The following is a 26,370-nucleotide window of genomic DNA, read 5'->3' as shown; positions in this document are numbered from 1 at the left end:
CTTGAAGAGTATCCAGAAGCTTCAGCTGGTCCAGAATGCAGCCGCACGAACTATTTTTGGGGTGCGAAGAAGGAACCATATAACACCTTTGCTCCGTGAGCTGCATTGGGTACCAATTTGCTTCCAGGTCCAATTCAAGGTGTTGGTTATCACCTTTAAAGCCCTACATGGCATGGGGCCAGGCTACCTGAGGGACTGCCTCACCCCCACGACTTCAACCCGTCCCACCCGATCTCATAGAGAGGGCATGCTCCGGACCCCCTCAGCAAAAGAACTCCAACTAGCGGGGTCCAGAAGGCGGGCCTTCTCTGCTGTGGCCCCCGCCCTTTGGAACATCTTGCCCCTGGAGGTGAGACAGGCCCCCTCACTCCCGGCCTTTAGGAGGGATTTGAAGACCTTGCTCTGCCATCTGGCCTGGGGCAGGGAGGGAGGTTGTCAGAAATGGGGTTGGCTAGCCCCCTAGAGGCCTAGTGTGGCTTCCATCAGCCTCTTGGATTTTTTTCTCTTCTTTCCATCTGTGTAGATGTTTGTCTTTTTATAAATTTTAATCATGTATTTATTGTTTTAACTTGATGTAAACCGCCCAGAGTCCCCCATTGCAGGGAGATGGGCAGGGATAAGTCTATGTATAAAAATAAATGGCAGCAGTTTCTTCTGTATCTCTTTGCTGCTTCCTAGTGACCCTCTGGCATTTTGCAGGCCGGATCTGGTAACCCTCCACTTTTACTACTTTAAATTATGGCTTTTTCCTACCTAATATTAGTGCTGTCCCTGCTATACTTCTGACTTTTTACATGTCCACTGTAAAACAGCACAAGAGGTCCTCACTTAAAGTTGTAGCTTTCTGTTTTTGTTATTGTAAAGAGTGGGAATAAGAACTGGAGTTGAGTCAATTATGTACTTACTTACACAGATAAATGGCTATATACATGCCTTTTGTTGCATCTCTCTTTAATAATGAATTTTTCTTTACTGTGTCAATATGTGCCTGACAGAAAGAACATTGACACTTTTGAAATCTAGTGTTGAAGAAGACTAAACAGACAGACAAGAAAACAAGCAATGGATCATGAACACATTAATTCAGAGTTCCAACTCGTGGTGCAACTGACCAGGCTCAAATTATCCTACTCTGACACATTATGTGAAGGTCTATCTCTGGAGAAGGCTGTAATACTGGGACAGGTGGAAGGAAAGAGAAGAAGAGGACAACCAGCAGCATGGGGGATGGACTCAGTTATAGAGGTGTTGAGTACACCTTTGGAAGACCTGAAAGACCAGATTAGGAACAGATCATCATGGAGAAAATCTATCTATGTGGTCGCTAAGAGTCAACACCAGTTTGATGGCACGTAATCAGCCAATGACTGATAGAGTGTACAGTTAATGCTTTGAAAGGAGGCAGTATATGTGTCCTAGCTATGCTTCCTTATCTCTCTTCATTAGAAATATTCTATTCATTAGAATAACAAGTAGAGCTTTGGCATAAGTCTTATATCAAAGCTACTATATTACCTTTCAAGGAATGTGCCTGTAATGTTTTCAGGCCCATATCTTTCTTTATGTCATGTTTTTTTATCTGTTGTAAAACAATTCTCTTTATTAGGGTCTACTATTTACATACATCCATGCTCCAACTGCCCTTGATGAACATTCTCCATAAATCTATGCAGCCTAGAGGCTCTTGCTCTTAGTTAATCTGGGTCAAGAGACCAGAGACTCACTGTATCCTGCTAGCTTTGGAAAAATAAAGTGATTATTTGGATCCTCTCCAGCTGCTGGCATTTCTTAGATGTATTTTTCCACCACGTTATATTTAATATTTTCACCTACCGCTAAGGAAGTCTTCAGATCTCTCCTAAGGAAGGGGAAATTCCACAACTAATTTTTAAAGGGCAGGACCATTTTATACTACTATGGGAAAAGAAAAAAAAAAGATGTCTTTCCTTGGGACTACATGGAAGAATGAGAAACCAGAAGGCTGGAGACAAGTAACATCAGTGGGAGTGGGGGTGAGGGCAGGGGAAGCAATGAACATCATGCCATAGCAATGCAATCTCTGACCCTTTTGTACATGTATCATGTTCTGCTGCAGAAGAGGGCTGAACTATCAAAGAAGATTGCATTATAGAAGACAGGACACTTGCACACCTATACACCCTTGGTCATTTCATCACTGAAACTACGCAAGAACATCATGTTCCACCCAGACCTCATATCTTCCTGTCCTACCATGATGAGTTCTAATTGAGTTTTTTCACCTCAACTCATATTTTAGTCCTTTACAGTTCCCCTTGTTGTTATGGGGATCCCTGCCAATTTCTGTCTTCTTTCCAAAACAAATCCTCTAAAATTATTTTGCAAAATTGTGGACATCTATATGGTTCCGAGGGTGGCATCTCTGCTGCTGCCTCATTCAAAAACCTTGACATATATGAAGTTGCACCAAATAATTGGGCGGAAATAGCCAACTTTCCTTGTTGTTCTTGCTGTTGTTGTTGTTGCAAAACCTGACATAATTTTCTCCATTCCTACAGTACTTACTCACCCATCTCTACCCTCCAGTTCTGGTGAAACACTCAAGCACATTGATTTGACTGATTAGCATAGCATCTTTTGAGTTTCTTGTTCCACTATAAATGACAATCTGTTCCTATTTCTTAATGATTGCATATACTTTCTTAAGGTGCCATCACGTTGGGCTTAACTCCTTGTGACTACGTGGACAAATGCTCACCATGTCAGCTGGTCTCCAGTAATAACTTGCAGCTCTTTTCAGGACATTCCAATTATCTCTTTGATCTCATTCTTTTACCTTCTGTTCCCTTGGCCTTGCCAAGCATAGTCATCTGCTTGTATGGCGCGCCCAAAGTATATGAGTTTCTATTTGCTGCTCTTCACCTCAAGGGAATGGTCAGCTTAATTCTGTCCCAGATCGATCAGTTGGTTCTCTTTGCAGATGAGAATCTACATACCATGAAAAACTATCTGGAGGTGGACCAGATGACAGACCTTCCCCTTGGTAGGCCCCCCACCCACCCTTTGGAACATCCTTTTCCTAGAGGTACATGTGGCCCCTATCGTATTAGTAAAAGCTATGCTGTTTCAAACCCTTTGACCCAGTTGATCTGAATGAGGATATCAGGTAATTGATTAGAGGATTTTTACTGTTACACTGGTTCTCCAGTATAGTTTTTATGTTATTGTATGCCTCTCAGAGTGCTTCAGAATTGGGCTGAGTTATAAATATTACAGATAAATAAATATACACATAAGAAGTATGCATACAAAGCTAAGTCATAAACTAGATAATAAGAGTGAGGTTCATCTAACATGCTGAATCCAAGCTGAAATAATATAGTTTGGGGAAGGGAAGGGAAGGGAAGGGAAGGGAAGGGAAGGGAAGGGAATGGAAGGGAAGGAAAGGAAAGGGAAGGGAAGGGAAGGGAAGGGAAGGGAAGGGAAGGGAAGGGAAGGGAAGGGAAGGGCTCTGAATTTGTTGGACTGTTAGGGAGAATTAGTTGGAATATACCTTAAGGAAGGAGTGGAGATCAGCAAGCGTTGGTCTCGGCTTCTTGATTTCACTAGAGATCTTGGTGTTGGCATAATTTTCATAATTGGGCACAACATCAATTGTGTTATATCCAAAGGTCTGCATATAGAAGGTGCTGTTATGGGTACGGTGGCTGGCTTGGGCTGTGTCATAGGGAGCTGCATCAGTTTGGCTGTAGTGGCTGGTGCCACAGCCCTCGGTGCTGATCAGGGTGCTAATGGTGAAGCGGCCATTCAAACACTCCTGGTCTTCCCCTTGTTCAGTCCCTGGCAGCTCCACCATTTCATGGCTTCCCCTCTTCATCTCAATTCCCCCTGGAATCACAGGGAAGGGAGTGCACTGGTTGGGGACTATAATGCAATGTGTCAGGTGCCTGGGGACTTTATACCCTACGAAACCAGAAAAATCTGGCATAATATAATGGTCTCGAAGCCTCCTGAGCTTGTTGCTGAAAATAGTAGCCCAGAGGAATATCACAATAGGCAATTCCAGGTCTAGATCAAGACGATGATAACAGATTTGGTATTAAGTCCTAAGGACAAAATGGATGAAAAAGCCACCTAAATAGAAGGCTGGAATAAGGGTACTGCTGTGATTCATTTTGTTTGGGTACATTCTGTTTCCTTTATTTTGCAAGTAGGTCAGACAACAGCTGGGAATGAATTGGGAAACAACTTATCAATTATTTTACGTGAACTGGTCTAATGAGCCTCTGACTTTTCCTAAACTATACCCATTTAGGAAACTTTTGATACTAAGGAAAATTATTCAAAGCTAAAGGTGCATGGCCACAAAGCCAATTAGATAGTGATGATCTTTTTTTTTTTTCCAGATGAATATCTTCCCTTTCCAATAATCAATAACAGTTACATTTTAGTAAAAATTACTCTCCCGCTCTTATCTTTTCTGGTTCATACATGATAACAGAGTTCCAACCAACAGGCCATGGGATGGCATAGCTCTTGAAGGATGAAAACATGGGGAGTTTTCTAGATTTTATACTGTCACTAGGAGGGCAGGGGACATTGGAGGTCAAGTACAGCGGGGAAGCTAAGCAAGGTTGGGTCTGATAAGTGTTGGGATGGGAAATCTTCAGGAATCTCAGGAGGCTATAGGGCAGACTGAAAAGCCAAAAAAAAAAAAAAAGTAGAAGGAGGTAAAGTCCAACAACTTCCATTCTGTTGTCCATGAAGAGATGAGCATGACTTGAAAGAGACTAAAGCCTTCAGTGCCTTTGCTAGGGATCAGCCAGTTCTCCAGCTATGTCTCCCAAAGAGAAAGCAGCCACAAGTGCAGTTTTCCATGTGCCAGATACATCCAAAGTAGGCTGCTGCAATACTGAAAGAAAAGGGAAAATCTAATTCTTGCAACCCGATTTTGTGCTGGCGAGGCTACACCTGAAGTTCTGCATACAATTCTGGCCATTACATTTCCAGAAGGATACTGCCAGGTTAGAGGAGGTTCAAAGAGAGTGACAGATGATATAGAGATCTGAGGACACACCCTATGCGGGCAGGCTGAAGGAACTGAGGATGTTCAGTCTGGAGAAAAGGAGACCGTGAGAAGATGTGATTTCAGTGCTCAAGCACATACGTAAATGAGGGCTGTAGGAAAAAGGTCAGGAACTCTTTTCCATAACTACAGGAACTGGGGCCAGAAATCATGGATATAAGTTGCAGCTACTTAGATTTCCTTTATACTTAAGGAAAAACTTCCTGATGGTAGGATCTGTATAACAGTGAAATGGTCTATCTTTGGGGGTAGTGGGTTCTCTGTCTCTGGAGTTTTTTAAGAAGAGGCTGGACAGCTGCCTCTCAAATGTTTGAATTGGCTTTCCTGCGCATTGCAGAGGGTTAGATGATCCACGGGTTCCCTTCCAACCGCACAATTCAGTGATTCTATGTCTGTCATCCAATATGCCTCTTTTGGATCTTTAGCCAAATCTGAGAATTCTGGGCTCAAATGGGCCAATCTTTAATCAGTGGTGAGCAAGAAAGCTTCAGAACTTGTACATCCTTGCTATTCTTCATCATTTTATTTCTAAATATATAAAATATTCTAAACCTCAGTTGCATACTACTTTGTTGGATTGGACAGCAGCCTTTGAATGCCATGAATAAAGACAATCTTTGGAATACTCCAACATAGGCCCCAAGGAGAGTGTGCTTACAGAATGCTTCTTCAAACATAAGTTGTATGTCTATTGTGTCTCTTTTGTTTTTGATATAAATCAAGGAGTTTCTTTGTTCCACCTTGAGAAGGACGGTCTTGAAGGGAGCCTGATATTGACTGTCCCAACCATCCAGGGAAGTAGGGTAGCCTTCTGTCAGCCTTACGACAGAGGGAAACACAACCAGATGAGCTAATTCTTCTTTATTGTAAGGTTACATTAACAGAATCTTGCAAGTCTGGAAGTACAGTTCTCCTCCAGTTGCCTTTACAGCCCAAGAAACTAGAGAGGGTCTCTTTGGAGCCTCTTGCCCTGCCTACATTCCTGCTGTGGGCTCAGCTGCCTTTTATCTGACTCTTATTATTATTATTTATTGGATTTCTCCCCCACCCATCTCCCCCACAATAGAAGACTCTGAGCGACTTACAGAAAACATTAAAACTATAAATATATCTAAAACACATAATACATCCAAAATTTAAAACAGTACTAAAAAAAGGAAGATCCAAGATGGAAAATCAGGCTGCGGAGAGCTGGCCACTATGGGGCTAGCCATCCTCCTGCTTGAAGTATTCCCTTCCTAGGTTGTGTCTTGTTGCCCTGTCCCCAAGGTCATTCCCACATACCATTACACCCTCCTGGGGATGGTTGATAAAATGCTTCAGTTAGGCAGGACTAGACCTGAATACGTTGCTTGGTGAGATGGTCAAAGATGGTCAAAGAGATGGATGGATGGATGGATTTTATTACAATCATAAGACCAAAAAAGAAGAGACTGCCAAAATGAAGCATTGCATAACCACCATTAGCCATTATAACTCATAGCAGGGGAGAGTTTACACACAGTATAACAAAACTTGATGACATTTAAAGACACAAAATTGTCTTCATTATCTAATAGGTAATGTAAGTAAAATAAATCAGATTGACCTGGGAATTTAGAGAAGAGAGATCATACATTCAACATGAACTGGAATCAAATCAAACTAAAATCAAATCAGTTTGCCAGACGGCATAAAACATAGCCATCTGTCCTTCTCTGGCAGGTGGGCACATTTAGAGTTCTTGCCTGCTCAGGAAAGAGGTGAGATGGAAAGAAAACCTGTTGCAAAGTCTGAGTTTATTGTATTCCTACATTTGGTCCTCCTGACCTTTGTCCCAGAAAAGCACTGAACTGTAGCTGCTGGCAGTGTTATTTTCAAAGCTTAGGGGAGCCACAGAGGCATTCTTGAAAATCAAGGACAGTATCTCGTCCTTGGTCTTTCCCTTTCTAAACCTTTGAATTTGAAAAATTTATTTGAAGCATAAAAGTTACTAAAATGGACTATTTTTTAATGTAAAAAAATTGGGTGTTGGACTAGAACTGGGGAGGCTGAAGGTCAAATCCATCCTCAGCCATGGAAGCTCACCAGGGATTTGGTGACAGTCTCTCTCAGCTGATCTGTCTCACAGGGTGATTGTCATACATCTCACAGAACGGAAACCACAACAAATAAGCAATACATTTGGCCATTTTCGAATACCTTAACATCAGATAAATAGGGTCTAGGATTTCAAAACCATGAGTCAAACATTAAAGGAATATTCAGTGTTTAAAGAATAGCTGGAAACGTTTGGCATGAAAATCCAGTGGAAAATTTAAGGAATTAATTTTGGCTTGATGGAACTCATAAGATCCAGGTTTGAGTCACATTCTGTCAGGCCTAGCCCAAGGAACTCCAGGAGACCATGCAGATTCAGTTCAGCAATGTTTATTAGCTACAACCTCTAGCAAGAATCTTCCCAGACTGAAAATTGCGTTCCCACAGTAGCTGTGAAAACACAGTGAATTCCTCAGGGAGGTGCCAGCCTCATCCTCTTATCTCTTCCTCGCCCTTCTGGAGACGAAAGAGGATGTTTGCCTCCCTGAGTGTGGCCTTCATAATTCCATTCCATCACACACTCCATTCACAAGCCATTCTGCTGGGTCGTTAAGGGTGACTGCTGAGTACACTATCAATTAAGATTTATTTTAGCCACTTCATTCTGGTGGGTTCTTGTTTTTATTTTGAATCTTGGCTCCAAGTACTGCTGTTGATGGCACGGCGCCCTTCTCCTCTTCAAACTGAAAGACAAGTACAGTGGTACCTCTACTTACGAACTTAATCCGTTCCGTGACTCTGATCGCAAGTTGAGTTGGTCGCAAGTCGAAGTAAATTTTCCCATAAGGTTCAATGTAATTACCGTTAATCTGTTCTGGCGTCCGCAGACCACGTGTCAGGGGCGGAAAAATGGCTGCTGACCACGCGGCAGGGCGGAAAAAATGGCCGCGGATCACGTGTCGGGGCGGAAAAACGGCCGCAGACCATGTGGAATGGGTGGGAAAATGGCCGCGGACCACGTGGAACAGGAGGAAAATGGCCGCAGACCACGTGGAACGGGTGGAAAATGGCCGCGGACCACGTGGCACGGGCGGAAAAATGGCCACGGACCATGTGGAACGGGCGGAAAATGGCTCGTAAGTCAAGGCAAATTCGTAAGTAGAGGTAAATTTTTGGGGCCGGAACTGATCATATCTTGAAAATTTTGTAAGTAAAGGCGTTCATAAGTAGAGGTACCACTGTAGTCCTCCAAAAACTCTGAGTACCTCAAATTCTAACACTTCTGGAGGGTGACAGGTTGATGAAAGCTATTCTAGATCTTCAAATTACAACCAGTCTTCTCTCTCCTGAGAATATTGTGGACAGCCAAGGAAACAAACAAATGGATCATCGAACAAATCAACCTTGAGACACAAATGGCCAGGCTCAAATTATCCGAACGGCCAGGCTCAAATTATCCTAATAAAAAAAAAAAGTTGAGCTTTCCAGAGTAAATTACATTTATTCTATAAATAAATTACATAATATAAATTTATAAATTTTATAATATAAATATAAAACAAATAAATTACAGAATAGATTACAGAATAATAAATGTAACATAGCTTTGTCAAAAAAAATTTAAAAAAACACACCAAACGGCCCACTTTGTGTAAACCAATAATGCATTTTGAATATCACAACTCCAACAATCAGCTGAACCCCTCAATTTCTTTCTCCCTCACCAACCCCTCACCCCACCCCAGCTATCTAAGACGTGAAAAACAATAATTTCTGTGGAATTTATTCTAAATTAGGGATCCCCTCATTTGAGAGGTATCCTTCTGAATGGAAGATGAAGATGAAGCAGTGGAGCTGTCTTGCTTTCGTTGCCCGTTCTGCAACATCTGGATAAAGCAGCCGACGTCTTTGGATTCAGAGAAGCAAGGACGTTCTGTTTTCAGGACCCACTGGTGGCTGCACTCAAGACAGCGCCCACGGCAAGACAAACCGGAATAGAGAGATGACTTTGGAGTGAATCAGCCGCATCTCGGTGGCGGGTTGTGCAGGGAAGGCAAGTGGTACGATGCGACCCTGGTGTAGTGAAATAGCCGGATAGTAAGATGCACTTTATGTCGGCCTGATTCACAACACCAGCTGCAGCAACAATACCATGATATCAGCCTGGGGCTTCTGACTTCTCATCCACTTTGGAGAATTGCTTCTTGAGGTTGTTTCAGGATAAATTATATTTTAAAAAAATATCCCCAGATCTACCATTTCCCTGTGATGGTTTTATTTAACCACCGTACCACCTCCCTACTCAAAGCTAGATTCCTCTCTGGGTCTTGGGGAAACAGCAGGAAGAGAACGGATGAACTGATACCTGTCAGGTCCTGAAGCCAACAACAACCAACAGGATAACTTCATTTGCACAGATCGGTGACTTTTAACCAATTATTAATGAAATATAATAGAAATAAATATTCCTAAACTCTGAATATTTTTTTAGATTCTGAGGGAGACAATCTTGAACATTTTCTTTCCTTCTTTCTCGTAATGCAACAGAAGTGCCTCAACACGCCTCCCTCACCAACGGGCTCCAGATGAATTGGTCAGACCAGCTGGAATTTCTTGAAGCTGGGGCACCACACAGTTGGGGGACAACAGGCTAGGGGGAGGGGAGGGTAAGTGGGGGCCCACAGAAGGGCTCAAAAAAGTCAATTCATGGCTGTGCCCTTTGAAGTCCCACCCCTTTTTTACATGCATTGTGTTACAATGTATTTGGCATAGCCACAGAACATGCATGTGGCCTCAGTACTGAGTTTGGAAAAATAATGCCTAAAGGCTCAATATTACAGACAAAAGACCGGAGAGAGAGAAAGGAAGTAAAACTGCCGAGTTTGATTTGTACTTGCTTATATATCAACTCTCTATTAAAAGTTGACTAGTTCCTTCCTCCTCCTGTTTTCCATCTGAGTAACTTATGTTTCCCCTAAAAAATGGAGAACCATGACATATTTAAAAAAACAAAAAACAGAATATATTTACTTGCTAATTATTTCTTCCTGCCTATGAAAGTTCACACAACTGACTAAATTTAGAGTTAATCTAGAAATAATCTTTGATCCTAAAAACCACATCTCCACTTATTGTGTAGCACTTGTATCTTGGAATAACTAGTATGACAATCAAAGGAAAATGGTACTTAGTATTACTTATATTTTTAAAATATTCTTTCGTTAGTGATATTATCCTTCTTTGTTGCAGCATAAACCAAGGCTCGTCCTTAGGGAAATGTACAGTCTACGCCACAAATCTCTTAGACAAGCAAAGAGGCACTGCAAACCAACCTTATTCTCTACTTATCCAAAATGTATAGTAATATTTAATACTTATTATTTACTGTTAACTGTAATATTTAACATTGTTAACCTGGTAACTGCAAGAAAATACTGTTTGAAGACTTGGTTCCAGCTCTGCCTGCTTTTTTCCCAGCCTGATTGGAAAAGCATTTCATTGGAAAGAATCTAAGATGAATTATTGTTGTTGTTGAATTATATGCCACCCAACTCCCAACAACTCTGGGCAATTTGTTTTCAGTTTCCAGAGGGGCAATCATATTAATATGTCACAGTTCCCACCAGGATCATACTAAAATTCAGCAGCCAATCCTGAATAAATCCAGTATAATTTCCCCCAGTGTGTGTGTGTGTGTGTGTGTGTGTGTGTGTGTGTGTGTTTAAACAAGGAAGAAAACAAAGTGGGGGAAAGGGGGAATTATACCCCCCAAAAACCAGGTTGAAAATTCTGTCTTCACAATGTCAGAGTCTTATCCATCTACTCTAGGTCTTTGAACTGCCCAGAGGAAAGAAAAATGGTGGTCCTTCAAGAGCAGCTCTTCACTGGATCATCTATTTTGCTTAATTCTCTTATCAAGTGATTGATTGACAGAGAACAGCCTTAGCATGCAGTGTGTATTCAATACATCATTTGCTCTTTGAGCTCTCATCTGGCACGTGTGTCTGCTTTGGAGGGTATCTATGGCTGAAATCTCACATCACAATTAACCAAGATTATTAAAAGGCTGGTGGCTGCATTTACATAATATTCTAAGCTGGGTTAAAATTAACCTTGGCTAATTTCTCAATAGCACAGCGTGTTGCACAAATTCAGAAGAAAGGGATACAAAGAGTAGCCAAGTTAATTATCTCATACAGGCCAGAGCCACACGTTTCGTGGAGCAGCATCCATCAGAAAAACACACCTCTAATGGTATGTGGGAATGACCTTGGGAGACAGGTGGAAGAGTCACAGACCAAGCAACAGTCAGGTAAGAGGCAGCTGAGCCTGCAGAAGGAATGGGGGCATGGCAAATGTCTCAGAAGGGGCCTCCTGAGATTTTTGGACTGTAAAGATGAGGGAGGAGAGATGCAGTTTTAGACTTGCAAGATTCTGTTAACGTAACCTTAAATAAAGATAGAGCTAGTGCTCCTGGGTGAACTACTTGTCTGGACAAGGCTGACGACATCCCATTTGATGCTCTGGTATATTTGGACTGGGCTCGTTCATCCACCACCCCATGCAATGTGGGTTATGGATTCTGACCCAACACCCTGACAACACTTTGAGGAAGGAGCCCCATCTTTCTGCTTGCAGGTGGTTTTGTTGGCATGCCTTAAAATTAAAGACAGCTACGCCAAAAGTGCATAGGGCAGAGAACCCCTGGATGCCTGGGATTCCTAGAACAGAAGCTGGACAGTTTGATCCCTTTCTCAGTGCAGGATAAAGTTGGGGACTCAGTGCCTGCCTTCCTGCTAGGATTCCTTAGCCGCCTGCATCTCTTCATTGCCCCTATTTTCAGTAACTGCAGGAAATCTGAGCATTTTGGAAGAAAGCTGGAAATAAATATCGTAATAAACATCAAGTTAATGTCATTTTTCCTCATTATAACCTTGTTAATGAATATGAATATTCCATGCACAAAACATTACAATATAGGGGACTCTGAGAAACAAGGATCCTCGTGAGAGACAATGTAGGGAACACTGTGGAACTCGATCTCGGCTAATCATTTGTAACAGAAAGCCTATGGCTGTGTTAGGAGAACGAAATTATTGTGTTCACCTTGTATCCGATGCCCCACAAATGAAGGAATTGTTTAGTAGAACAGTCTGGTTCCCCCAATATCTTAAGGCAATTGCTGGGTTCCCACAACACATTAATCCATAAATTACCCAACTCCATTTTCATGTAGTCCAGTGAGTTGGGCAAACCCAGCTGTTATGTGCATTACTTGGGTTGAATTTGACAACCGAGTGTCAACTGCCAATGACCTGGGGTGGGGGCAAAACAGTCGCAAGGGTCCATTAATCCTCCAGGGAGTAAAATAAGGACATTGTACCTGCCTCCTACGGTTTTAACTTAAAGGATCTTCCCCATTCTCCTCCAAAAGAAGAAATATTTTGAAAAGGGAAATAAATAAATGAGAGAACATAAGAAAAATGTTGAAAGTAAAATAAGGTATCAATAAAACAAATATATAAATCCAAAGAAATTTATTGCGGTTGACAAAAATGCATACTACAAAAAATAAAACAAAACTGAAAAAAATTAAACTGGACCCCCCCCCCTTCAAAGAGCGCACAAAAAAACAAGCACCAGCTGGCTTTCCTGCTCAGCTAGTTCATGAGGACCTCCATCTGCACTAGCCGAGCGTTGGTGTCCCCTGAGGTTCTGTAGGGGATCATCCCGGCGAAGGTGATGAGTGCCCGAGCTTGAGATCGGAGTTGCTAAGGGGCATCAAAAGAGGGAAAACAAAAATTAGCCAAGTCTGAAGAGAGATATAGGGTGGGACAGCTCATTAGAAAAGAACAAAAACCTCATTTGTATTTAATGTGCATCTGAAGTAAACCCAGTAGGTGGCAAGTTAACATGACAGTGGGTTCATCTGAATCTTGCTCCCTTGTGGCTATTTAGAGCTACCACGATATGTCCTTAAGATTATATCTTCCTCTCTTTAGAAAATCTTTTTTTTCCACTAATTTTCATTAATCTCTATCCTTTGCTAAAAGTATGGTAGAAAACAGGGTGCTTTCTCCCTATTTTTGCTGAGATGTTCATCTGCGAAACACTTTCAACAAACCTGCCAGAACATTAATGCTTTTATCAGAAGCACCAAATGGTAAATTCAGATTCTAGGAGGTTGTTTGATCTATCCCTCCTATCTTATACTATGGCAGGTGCTCAGACTGGCTTGGCTGGTGAGGCTCCTCTTCCTTGACTACCAGCACAGCATAAACTGAATCACTGTTGCACCCACCCCAAAGGTTAAAGCCACCCTGGAGCTGCAGGTGTTCCATTCACTGTAATAACTTAATCAAAGACAGAAAGCAGGAACACACACACACACACACACACGCAATTCCCTGGCTGTTTCAGGGCCAATTACTTTCTCCTTCTGTTCTCAAGCAGCACGAGAATGCCCTTCAGCTCCAGATACAATCCCCCAATGAATCCACCGGATGGCATGACCTACAGCAATGCTGGAACTGCTGGACGTGTATTCTTCTAGAACTGCCTCCCCTGGCTCAGCCTTGGTCTCCTTACAGCTTCCTGATCTAAGATTTGGCAGATCAGATTCAAGCATAGATGACAGAAGTGTTTGGATGAAATCAGTGTTTTCCTAATCTCCCTCCGCTCTCTCTGTCCCTCTCTCCTCTTGCCTTCTTCCCCTGACATCCTTTTCAGGTGTTGGTAAGAACATATCCTACAAAATGAAGAACAAATACTATCCCTGTATCTGCCACCTTTGCCCTGCCTTAATGGCACTTAACCATACTGAAACTGAACCTGGTTAAAATACTTTGCACAATAAGGAGATTCCTTTAGGAACATGGTACCTGATGACCTGAAGCATGTCAACTGCATTCAACTGAAGGTGGCCAGTTTTCTTGTAGATTAACTCTGAATATAAAGGGATGACTCAGGTCTGTTTCAGAATGCCTGTGTGTATGCATGCATTAAAATGCATGTGACAAAGAAATATTCAAAGCACACCTCTCAAAAGTCAAGACCTGTTGAAAAAAAATTACCTGCAGAAAGAAGATAGGGATCATCCAGTCACTGGACTCCACATTTCTTCCCAGCCATTAATTCCTGGGATAGCCTTTGGCAAAAATCTTTCTTGGCCTCATTCTCCTTAGGAGAATAAGGGTCTCTGACCAAGTGATTTCTTAGGACAGCTTTATGCAATAGTGAAAAATAGGACCCTATTACGCTACTGTGAAGATGGTCACTGCTGAGCTGAAAAGGTGACCTTGCCTACTAAGGAAAAAAACTTACCGAATCTCGGTCCTCAATGACACGGGTGGGCCTAGCAGGCGTGGCTGGGCTGGTACATTTCAACCTCTTATACTGGGTAAACAAGATATTCATTGTGGCGAGGAGGACCTCTGACAAATTGTGTCTAATCTAAGAAAAGTAAGAGGGGAAAAAAAAGATGAACAGAATGAAAGAAAAAATGAGAGCTGAAGGTCATACTGGATGATCCTAGAGATCATTGAGGTAGATATCAAATTGTTCTGCAGGCTCCATTTGGTGGCAACTAGTTCAGGAATGGGGGAGATTCATCCATGGCAGGTTCTGGATCATAGTTTATGTCAGGGGAGGTCAACATGTAGGCTTCAGATGGCCTGCTGAACCCTGAGAACATGCAAAATTTGGTCTCCTATTTCCATTCCCCCCTTAACAAACCAAGTCCCCACAAAGGCCCAATGTTACAACTTTCTGGGCCAATTCCAGTCTGTTGTCAGGGCTTTAAGAATGGGAATAGAAGCAGTTTGCTTTCCATTAGCTATTCCTAAAAAAGTGAAAAACAAAAAAAGCTGAAAAAATGGACTGATAAATTCTAGCTATTTGCCTTCCAGTGAGATCTCTACCTCACCAGCAGGTCCTCTGCAGCCTTTCAGAAGTTTGAGTGGTTGATTTGTGATCTCATACTCCCCAAATATTGTTTGCAGTTTCCCCCTTAAGCAGCTTTTTCAAGCGGCCCTTTCAAGTCAATATGGCAACGGTGAACTGCATGACCTTGAAAATAACAGAGTGCAAACACTTTGAAATGTTTTGAGTTCAAAATGTTCCTCTGAAACAGCTCTTCCAATTTTAACAGAAGTGTTGTGATGCAGATGTTATTCTGCTTATTCTGAACCATTTTGAGCCCAGAATATTTCTGGAATTGCATTGGGACATTTCTGGTGTGATCAGAACAACTTGTTTGAACCTGGCAGGTCTCAGATTCAAAGGCTTTTACATGCTGTTAATGCACATGGCGAAGGAGGGAACTTTTATTTATTTAGTTAGTTAGTTAGCTTCCAATGGTCAGAGTCCTTATTAACACCTGAGATGCTGCCCCACTGCAACCTCTCCCAATTCAATCCAGAGACTTCTCAAAATTATTCCAGCTGCAGACAGAAGTACCATGTATTATTTATATTATTATGTGGGTAATCTACAATTAGATACTGTTCATCTTTTCAGAGTCTTTTTATCTCCAAATTCACTTTGCTATTAACCCATTATTTAATTGACAAGCTCTCTTTAAGCAGTCTTTTGAAAGTAACTTTTCATTCCACTTTGAATGAGACAAATAGGTTTGCCATCTAAGTAGATCACTCTGAGAGGAAAGACAAAGAGAAATTGCCCCATTCCCATTCCTAAAGCAGTTTGGGGGCATCCTGAGAACAAAATATATATAGATTAATGTGGGGTGCTCAGAGGGAGTGACCAAAACTTTTTCCAACCCAGTATAATAGATGGTAGACAAATCTGGAAGCTTCACTCAGTTTCTCCAGTCTTAAGTTCCTTTCAATCCATTGTCACAAGTTGGTGATTTTTTAAAAGAATGCACAATTATTACTGTGCACTTTTGTATGCCTACACCCTAATGGGTGCATTGATTTTAAGTGACTGACCCTAATACAATATTATTCTGTATTATTTTCAGCAATGTGTCCATAGTTATACATATTCTTCCCTAAGAGCTTCATATCTGCACAACTTCTTATGGCAATCTGAATGGTTAATTTTGGAATGCTTCAAATGTGGAGGATAATTATGTTTACCTCGCATCTGGGTTGGAAGTGAGAATGGGCTAGGTGTAGATTAAAGTGCAAACAGAGCAAATCTTTCTTCCATCAATCTGTGGTCCAGTATTTTTCAACCTTGGCAACTTTAAGATGTGTGGACTTCAAGTCCCAGAATTCCCCAGCCAGCATGCTAGGAAATATTGGCTGGAGAATTCTGGGAGTTGAAGTCCACACATCTTAAAAGTTGCCAAGGTTGAAAAACACTGCCTGATCAGATCTCACCATTCAGACAATTTACCAACCCAGTGACAGTTCAAGGCTCTGATATGTAAACGGAAATCCATGAGAAGAATGCTACTACCATAACAAATAAAACTAGCAGTAGCAACAGTCACCATCACCCATAGTCCAAGAAAGCTGAAGTGCCTGATTCAGACAGAGAAGGGGAAAGACAGAAGGTGCCACCTGCTTACTTCATCACTGAAATGCCTGAAGGCCGCTACTCGCTCTTCCACATACTCTTGACTCAATGGGACTAATTTTAGCTGTTCAATGATCTGCAGTGAAAGATGCATAAATAAGCTACAATAAATAAACATGGAAAGAACAATGCATTGGCAAAATGGCTGGAAGAACACCTGCTTCTACATTCACCTCCTTTTATGTACAGATAAATGCTCTGTTTAGCACCTACAGATCCAATTAAGTTTTAAACAAGGATTGTTGCCCCAGGAAGAGCCTTAAATCCACACACTACTTCTCCAGTTTATTACTGCTAGGACCAATCTCACAGAACTATGTCAGTTTCAACCGCAGCTGGGAACTGCAGTCACCAGGAGTTGGAAGTTGGAAAATCTGCTGTAAACATCCCCTCCAGACTCCAAAGTAACTGTTGCTATCCAAGCTGCTGACTGGATCTTTGTCAGAGCAGGAATGGAGCAATCTGCAACCTTCTTCACTATGGCCTCTGTACTCCCAAATCATGCCAGTGGGAAAGTGGAACAAAATCTTCATGTAGTGTAGAACTGCTAGAGAGGGGAACAAGGATAAAGCCCCTACATTACAAACCTAACTACTGTGTGTGCTGAATGGCCAAAAGGGCCTACCCTACCACTATCATAAGCATTCTATGTGGGCCAGCAGAGTCCCTATCCTAAAATAATGTTATGGATATTTCCAGGTGGGGCTTAAATATTTGGGGTCTTGTATCTTAAATCTTTTCTCTGGCCTCCTTGTTTTTTGCTCAATGAATCCTTTCCAGTCCTGGCAATTTATTTATTTATTCTTTTCCAGGGCTGATAGGTCCCTCCAATCAGCTGACTCTGGGTAGCACATAACCCCCCACATCTGTAACTTGGGTACAAACAGATAAATAACTAGGCAAAAATCAGTACAACCCTGTCAATTACATAATCAAATTGCAACACCATCATACATAAACCAAGAATCTAAACATTCAAAACTAAAGTAAAACCAACTTATTAAGCAGAGGAATAGTAATGACAATTCTGCCAACACCTTCCACCCCTCACCTCTTTATACCATTTTACTGTTACCCAGTCAGTTTACATGGGCTGCCTCAGTCAAGATCAAGACAAGAACAGTTAACAAGCAGCAGCGTTCTCCATTGTAAATTTCAGAGGAAGCTCTGGTTGTCCTTTCCTGGAGGCAAAGTATTAGACTCAATCTCAAAGTCTACTAAATTTTTACGGTTTCAAGAGAAAAAGATGATGAAGCTTACATCAAAGGCCCTATCAATGTGGCCAGCATGATACTCGTCGAAAAAAGTGATCAGGTCTAACAGAAGGTAGAATGTTGAATCAACAGGTTTCTTGGTACTTATTCCTTGTGCTTTATATCTGCAACAAATTGAAAGCAGATGTGCCATTAAATCTTTGGGAAGGCTGCACAGCTTGATGTTCTCTGGCAATTCAGCAGTTAGGAAAAGGGACAGATCCCAAGCACAAATAAACCACACTTAACTTTTACTCAGGGTTTCCCATACTGGACCAGTCTTTACAAGCAACTTTTTCTGATCTGATTCCCTCCAGATGTGCTGCAGCTACAACTCCAGAATTCCCAGCTACTGTGGCTGTTATTCACCCTGGCTGTGAATTCTGAGAGTTCATGGTCCCAAAGCCTTTAAAGGCTTCCAGTGTGGGAAGACTGGCTTACAATTAACCCAGCAGGCAAGTTTAGTCCCACTTTCCTCCCCTTGGAAGTGGGAGGGAGAAGCTGATGCTGAAAGCTCCTGCATGAGTTCACAACTGAGGTAATTTGTGTGCCAGCAAGGCAGGGGGTGTCAAACTTTCTCTGTGGCCATCTGGCTGTTGGCATCCTTCATTCCAGATTTATATTGGCTGCAACCGTCTCCTCACTCCAGCCTCTACTGGAGTCACTACTTGCTGGCAACCTGCTTATTAAGTCACAAACTCAGTAAAGAAAACTAGGGGACTCCAGTTCCCCTGACACTGTGTTAAGTGGATGCAAAGAGGAGGGGATCCTAAGCAGCTGCTTTTACCAGGTCAGACCATTTGGGCTATCTCAGTCAGTTGCCAGCTGTGTCCACACAACATACTCAGCCAGCCAATTAAAGACCTAATGGCTCAGAACATGCTATGCTTTCTTAGTTTTAAGCAGGGTTTAACTCTTCGAGGCTTGGCATATTGTGGCAGCCCAGCCTGATGAGTTAGTTTAAGGTTCAATGCTCAAGATATCAATGAATTTCAGCACATTGCACAAACCTAACCAGTGACTCTCCAGGGCAACCCTCCTCACTCGGGCATCCTCCCAAAAGCAGTCCATCCTTTCTAGCCTTCACGCATGCTGAAGGCTGGGAATTCCCAGTTTATCTGGAAAGCTGTTCTCCAGGATCTCTGGCCAAAAGAGGCCTTTCATGTTGACTAAAACTGTAACAGACCATGGGACTTTGAAGTGCAGATTTTGAGCACTGCATTTTAGAGGGCAGGATAAGACAGAATGCCCCCCACCCTGGCCTTTTTATGAATCTTCTAGAAATGTCTAGGTTGCCCTTCTAAAATCCGGCAGTAAGCCTTCAAATAATGGTTGTGCATTTTCTACTTTTGTTATGTTTCTTGCAAGGGAGAATTAAAACACAGCCTTGTATCTGCTCATGCCTTTTGCAGCCTTCAGAGGCTGATTAAAAAAACAAGAGTTTAGCCTTTGGCTGCTATAAGTTTGCTTCCTGTCCTTATTTCTTTTCTGAGCTGACAGCCAGACATTGGAATGCAAAACTGAGCAAGGAGGGCTGTTCCCACCAGAAGGCTCCTGTGTTCATTTTCTGCCTATGGAACAGAAAAGGCAACTCCAGCAAGCAACATGCAAATGAGAAGGTGGTTTTTATTTGGCTGTATGAGAGCAGCTTTCTCTTTCTGGATGGCTTCTTTGGGTTCATGGGAGCCTTTAATCAATTTCTTTCTCAGTGCAGGGTTGAGTGACTTAGTTACATGTAAACTATGCAGACTACATCTCTTCCCCATGTACCAATTATTTTTTGTTCTCCAGTTCTACCAATGGAAGGAGTGATATATCTGGGCTGCACAACCCAAATGACCACTTGATGGCAGCAAAGATAGGCAAAACTCATAATTTCTTGTTGCTTTCTAGTGGCTCTCTATAGGTCTCCAGGCCAGATATGGTAGCCCTATAAGATCCAACCCTGAAAAGTAGCATATATGCTATTCTAGTCCTGAGTATGTTCTTTGAACTAATAATTAAAGGCCTCTCCCAAACTTCAGTGGACAAGGTCAAAGAAACTTTGTTGATCTGGCATGGGCAGGAATTCTCAGGCCTTTGGCCCAGATGATTCTCTTACCTCTCAGCAATGGCATGTGCCATATTCTTCAGCCTTTCCTTGTTGGACTGGGGAGCACTGACTTGAGACACTACAGGGCTTAGCAACTTGTTCATCAGCTCAAGGACTTTGTCAGGATTCTGAGGAATGCACAAACAGGAAAAGGGGGCATTGCAGAACTTAGTTAGAAGGCCTTTTGAAAAGGAGAAGGTAAAGCAGCAATCATAGGGGAGGAAGGGGGAGAAGGAAGGGCTTACTGGTACACCCTAGGAACTTTCCTGATAAACTGAGATTGGTGGCAGTGAGCAAAGTCAGTGAAAAGGTAAGATAAGCCTTAAGAAAGATACATGATAGATTTCTCAGCCATGCTTCTTGTGAATTTAAGAGCTATACATAAATATACACGCGCGCACACCCACATCCCCCCAGCATATTTCTTTTGCTGACTATTCAGCCTTCATGAAATCTCTATTCTCAATGAATATATTACTCCTACTTAAGGAATCCTAAGGACTTAAGGAGCTGAAACCCTAAGCCTAACTTTACCTTAATGCCAATAGAAATACATATTTTTCCCCTATTGGCTATTTATGACTTTTGTGACCTGTGCTAAAATTAAGTACTACAAAACAAAAGAAAATAGCCACTGAGCAACACACAAATATGACACATAAATATTCATATTAATAAAACACTGAAATAGTCTGAGTAGCATTCCAAGATCATAAAGAACTAAATGAAATTGATAAAATTATTTTCAGCATTAAATATTTATTAAGGATGGGCAGTGCTTCAGATTTGATCCCCAAAAGGTGTTTTGGTGTGCAAACGTAACACCTCTTTGTAACTCTTTAAAGCAGCCATGTCTTTCTCAAGGTTGTGTGATGGTTCTTGGCAACAATGCAATCTTGGGAAAAGGTTTGTCTGGTTTAAGGAGCAGGAGATAGATCAAACAAACATTCATTTTATTTAAAATGCCCTCCCACCTCCCTGGGTACCATGCTATCTTTGTGCTCCAAAGTATCTTTCTGAGATCGTATCCAGGGTGCTTCATGGGCCTAATGTTTACTGTATGCTTCAAGGCTGTTTTCATAGCAAACATATATTATACTCTGGGTTAACAATGTCCCAGTAAGTTCATTCCAGTGCTACAAAACCTGATGAACAGCTCCATTGTTCCCCAGCTTGTCCTGATTCACAAATGACAATTTACAAATTAATATTATTAACCATAAATATCGCTATTTTATGGCTCAAATATGAATGCTCTTGAAGGAGGCCCTAAAATATCAGATACAGTGGTAATGTGTATATCATTGGAAGATCTGAAGGATTAGACTGGGGACAGAATGTCCTGGAGAAAATCTATCAGTGTGGTTGCTAAGAGTTGATAACAATGTGATATCAATCAGTGTAATATAATAATCATAATCGATCAATTTAAAAAGTAGCATGGCTAGATTAAAAGGATCAGGTTAGTCCTAGTGTTGTATAATTAACTTAATATTCTTAGAGATGAAATACCTGTAATTCTGACCAGTCTAAACATTAAATTGATTTCTTTGCCCAGGCTGAAAACCCGCTTACCTTGGCAAGGTCATAAAGCTTGGCAGCTTCTTCAAACAGACCTTTGCTTTCTGCCACTGAGGCCACTTTATTAATAATTGGTTTGGTGTCTCTAGTAAACTTGTCAATCACTCCAGGCTGATGAAAAATGACAAATAAAAAAAGGTGAGATGAAATATTTGGATAACTGAATAGAGAATAATTCCTGAACCAGTCTGCCAATTAGCAAATATTAGTGTAAAAACAAGAAAATTCTCTAGCATGATGGTGAGACAGGTATACCTAGTTTTTGTTGTTATTCTTTCATCTCTTATTTATAGGTTGTACACACATCTAGATATGACTGCAATTAAGATATACTGAGATGATAGGACAAAACAATTTATGACCTATCAAAGTAACACTACTGAGCAAGTACAAAAATGCAGTAAAGATATGAATCTCTGATTTATCGTCTCTAGGTCCTACAAATAGCAGATAATGCTGGAGTTACATAAAATGATTTCTGATTAAAGTTCTCATGTGGGAAGTCTAATTTCAGCTGATATTTGAACACATTTCCCATTATGAAATGTATAAAGAAGAATGATGCATCTGTCATGTTGCGAAAGAAACATTATATATCTTAAGATGTCTGCTCCTTCTTGCTGCTGCAGAGTTGATAAACTCTGAACTTTTCACTGATTCATTTGAATGCTGGCTTTGGTCAAATAGCTCTCCGAAAAAGTTGTTCCAAGCTACTAACATTTATGGTGAGCCAAAATGCACCTTGTAGTTTCTCAGGGTTTTTCTCTTACAAAAGAGGTTTCTGGTTTCCAACTTTATTCTCAGAGTATGTGAGAACTTCTTTTAAATTAGTCTTGGTGGAGGTGGCAGAGGGGCTTTTATTGACATTGCTCTCTCTTCCACATTTCTCCATCACTCTGAAGCTTCCCGAGCTGCCTTATGTGAGAAATCCCCAAGGGAAAATCCACCTGGATATTGTCTCTTGGGACGGAATGAAAATGTGGGCGAATAAGCTGTTGGAGATGATTACATAGTGAAGGACATTCACACATACACTTTGTCCTAAGATGTCTCAGAAATGCTCTTCATCAGAGATTCTAAAAATAATTATCAAAATTGACAGGAAGGAAAAAAAACAGCAGGATTTTTCTTCATGACATAAATGGCTACACTGCCACCAGCTGGATGTCTTGGTTGTCCACTTCCACCAAGTTCAGAAAAGAGGAGACTATCACTCCAGCAGTCTAGTGCTCCCCCATTACCTTCTCATTCCAACTCCTGACCTTTTCTTTTTGAACACACTGGCTTGGATTCAAAAGGTCCAACTCTGTTGTCTTGCCCCCCTCCCCCGGCCTCCTCATCTGCAGAATTGCATATAATGTCATATCCTATCCAAGTGAGTTCCACTGTAGGGAATACTAGCAGGACTCTACAACACCCATAACTTAAATAAGAGAGCAATTATGGGTTTCCCTTCAGATTTCTAATCATATGATTCAGCTGAAAGCCTACTGAATCCTAGCCTGAACCTCTGCCAAACACAAGAAAAACAGACAATTTCATCCCCCTGAAGATCTCTCTTCCCGATCTTCTCTTCCTGGCTTTCCCCAGATGACCTGCAACTGTTTCAGCAAGAATAGCATCCTCCTTAACTTAAAAGCATTTAATTTAAAATGCTTTTCAGAATGCAAAATGTAAAGCTGCGCAAGGCTTCATATCTGATTCAGAAAAACTACTCCAAAAGGCATGGGAACAGGATGGCAGGACTTATCTGCAACTGATTAAGCAGGGAACTGCAAAATGTGCTGTGCATGGTGCCAAAACTGAAACACGTGTTCATTTTGATTCATACATGGAATGAAATGGGACAGTTTTGTTTCAAGTACAGAACAAAGCATAATTGTTCCAAGCAAAGTGCAGTGGGGGTAGGGGGACACCACCAGCAGTGGGGGCTGGTGGGAGGGGGAGGGAAGGAGGGCAATGTGCTAGGAAGATTAGGGGGCAGGTGGATGGACGGGATGTGCTATGCTGGGAGCTGTTGAGGGAAGGAAGGATGATACACACCAGCATTGTCCTTCGCACCTGTAAACTCACTCCAGGGTCTCTCTACAATTACTTAAGGTTTTGTTTTGTTTGACACCCAAAACAACCAAAGTGTTCTAGGTTTTGCTTTTTCTGAATTATGATTGAGCTGAAACAATTTGGCAGAACTTCTGGAATGCAATGGCTTGTGCTGAGCTCAAAGCAAAACAGAATTTCCATTCTGTGCACATTAAAGCAGCTGCATCTATTTCCAAGACCACACCACTGCTGTGGGGAAGCTTCGGCTGTAGCCTCCCAACCCTAGAAACAGATGAATCTGTTTTAACAATTCACAAACAGGTACACTTGTGGTCCTGCATATTTCAAAGCATCTTTTCCAAACTGAATCTGAAGCACTCCAGAGCTCTGCAAGTCCATAAGAATCCTGATCAGCCTTAATCACAAAGTTTGAAATGTGAATTCATTCTCAAGAAGAAAACGACTGCCCATCTCAATCTTTCCATCTTTTGTAATTAAGAAATTCAGGGTATTATGCTCTACAGAGCTCAGGAATACAGGTGTTCACACGGGACACCAATGCAACCAACTTCAATTTTGCATTCAAATAATTTATAAAATTGAATTTTTTACTTTTTTCTTTGCAATCAAGTAGCACAGAATTAGGAACAGAGATAGTAGACAAACAGTATTTCCAATCTTAAATAGCTCAGTAGATTATGAGGACTAGCAGCTTTTTAAAAAAAAAATGCTTTTAAACCTACAGCAGAAAGCTCACTGTGTATTCTTTCATTTCTGACATACAATCCAATAATATTTTGGCCTTAAACTCAACATTGTCCATGGGGTTTTCTTGGCAAGGATACTGGAGTGGGTTGCCATTTCCTTCTCCAGATGGGAATACCAGACCACCTTACCTGTCTCCTGAGAAATCTGTATGCAGGCCAAGAAGCAACAGTTAGAACCGGTCATGGAACAACCGATTGGTTCAAAATAGGGAAAGGTGTACGACAAGGCTGTATACTGTCACCCTGCTTATTTAACCTATATGCAGAGTACATCATGAGAAATGCCAGGCTGGAAGAATCACAAGCCGGAATTAAGATTGCAGGGAGAATCATCAACAACCTCAGATATGCAGACGATACCACCCTAATGGCAGAAAGTGAAGAAGAACTAAAGAGCCTCTTGATGAGGGTGAAAGAGGAGAGTGGAAAAGCTGGCTTGAAACTCAACATTAAAAAAACTAAAATCATGGCATCTGGACCCATCAATTCCTGGCAAATAGAAGGGGTAGAAATGGAAGCAGTAACAGACTTCATTTATTTGGGCTCCAAGATCACCGCAGACGGAGACTGCAGCCATGAAATTAAAAGACGCTTGCTCCTTGGGAGGAAAGCTATGGCAAGCCTAGATAGCATATTAAAAAGCAGAGACGTCACTTTGCCGACAAAGATCCGCATAGTCAAAGCTATGGTTTTTCCAGTAGTAATGTATGGCTGTGAGAGCTGGACCATAAAGAAGGCTGAGCGCCGAAGAACTGATGCCTTTGAACTGCGGTGCTGGAGAAGACTCTTGAGAGTCCCCTGGACTGCAAGGAGGTCAAACCAGTCAATCTTAAAGGAAATCAACCCTGATTGCTCATTGGAAGGATCGATAATGAAGCTCAAGCTCAGATACTTTGGTCACCTAATGCGAAGAGAGATCTCTTTGGAGAAGACCCTGATGCTGGGAAAGATTGAAGGCAAAAGGAGAAGAGGACGGCAGAGGATGAGATGGTTAGATAGCATCACTGAAGCAATGAGCATGAAACTGAGCAAACTCAGGGAGGCAGTGAAGGACAGGAAGGCCTGGCGCAATATGGTTCATGGGGTCACAAAGAGTCGGACACGACTTTACGACTAAACAACAAAACTCAACATTCAATTTCATTTGGAGATCTGTAGATGAACTTACCTTTCTACTGCCATCATTCTCCAATTTTCCAAGAATCATGTCAAACTATCCACACAAGAGAAAACAAAAACAGAGTTAGGAAAGATATTGCGGTATTCCCAAGATTGTTATGAATGACCAAGATTTGAATGGCACCAGCTGCATACTAACGTTTCTTTAAAAGGGTCAGATTATAACACAGGAGTTAAGGAGACAACTTTAACAACTTTGAAACCCAGGGTTACTACTCACAGTTGCAACATTTAATCAAAAGGACTTACTTTGGGTTTATCACTCACTTTACCTACAATTTCTCTCACTAGGAATCACACACCCAGTACACCCACAAGAACATCCTCAATTCCAACTCAACCTCAGATGACTATATAGGGACAAACATAGTGCTGCTGTGGCTGTTTATTGGATCACATCTATGCAGGTGAGCATATGTTTACATATAATTATGTTTGCATATGTATTCATATTTACATGTATACATGTCTATGTGCACACACAGCAAGCAGGCATTTGTTTGAACTCCTAGATGGATCCTGTGAGTGGTTAAATGTCTGCGTCATTTGCAGAAAAATGGGAAGATTTTGCAAATAGCCATATTCAGAGTGCTTATACAGAGAATTTCTGTGGGGCAGACTTTCTGTCTAAAAAAGGTCTGAGGAGTGTCACTCCTTTCAGCTTTATACAATCTTCCCCTTGTTGGAAGACATGCTTTTAGGAAGGATGTTTAATGTGGAAAATGCTGGGCTTCACCAAGAAAGGTGTAGGAAGAGAGACATGATCTTCCTTGCCACTTCCCTTCTCTTGTTTCTGGCTGGAAAAGGGAAACATGTGGCACTTCTAAA

The 26,370-nt window shown here is 41.6% G+C and overlaps 2 protein-coding genes across 2 annotated transcripts in view; both read right to left on the bottom strand.

Annotated features, from left to right (window-relative positions):
- SLC12A3 (solute carrier family 12 member 3) overlaps positions 1–3,835 on the bottom strand; it is a 35,513-nt gene extending 31,678 nt beyond the window's left edge. Inside the window, exon 1 of the mRNA XM_088135926.1 lies at positions 3,533–3,835. Coding sequence (XP_087992052.1) covers positions 3,533–3,835 — 303 coding nt within the window. The remainder of the gene's footprint in view (positions 1–3,532) is intronic.
- Positions 3,836–12,604: 8,769 nt separating this feature from the next.
- NUP93 (nucleoporin 93) overlaps positions 12,605–26,370 on the bottom strand; it is a 92,010-nt gene continuing 78,244 nt past the window's right edge. The window contains exons 16-22 of the mRNA XM_007434233.3: positions 25,532–25,576; positions 21,551–21,667; positions 19,985–20,103; positions 17,891–18,008; positions 16,623–16,706; positions 14,408–14,536; positions 12,605–12,855 (exon numbers count right to left, since the gene is read on the bottom strand). Coding sequence (XP_007434295.1) covers positions 12,745–12,855; positions 14,408–14,536; positions 16,623–16,706; positions 17,891–18,008; positions 19,985–20,103; positions 21,551–21,667; positions 25,532–25,576 — 723 coding nt within the window. The 3' untranslated portion in view covers positions 12,605–12,744. The remainder of the gene's footprint in view (positions 12,856–14,407; positions 14,537–16,622; positions 16,707–17,890; positions 18,009–19,984; positions 20,104–21,550; positions 21,668–25,531; positions 25,577–26,370) is intronic.

Source organism: Python bivittatus, unplaced genomic scaffold (genome assembly GCF_059951505.1).
Source record: "Python bivittatus isolate LINGU-HERP-01145 unplaced genomic scaffold, Pbiv_v1 ctg000190_np1212, whole genome shotgun sequence".
Lineage (NCBI taxonomy): Eukaryota > Metazoa > Chordata > Lepidosauria > Squamata > Pythonidae > Python > Python bivittatus.
Note: the sequence above shows the minus strand (reverse complement) of the source record. Positions and strands in the feature narration are given on the sequence as shown.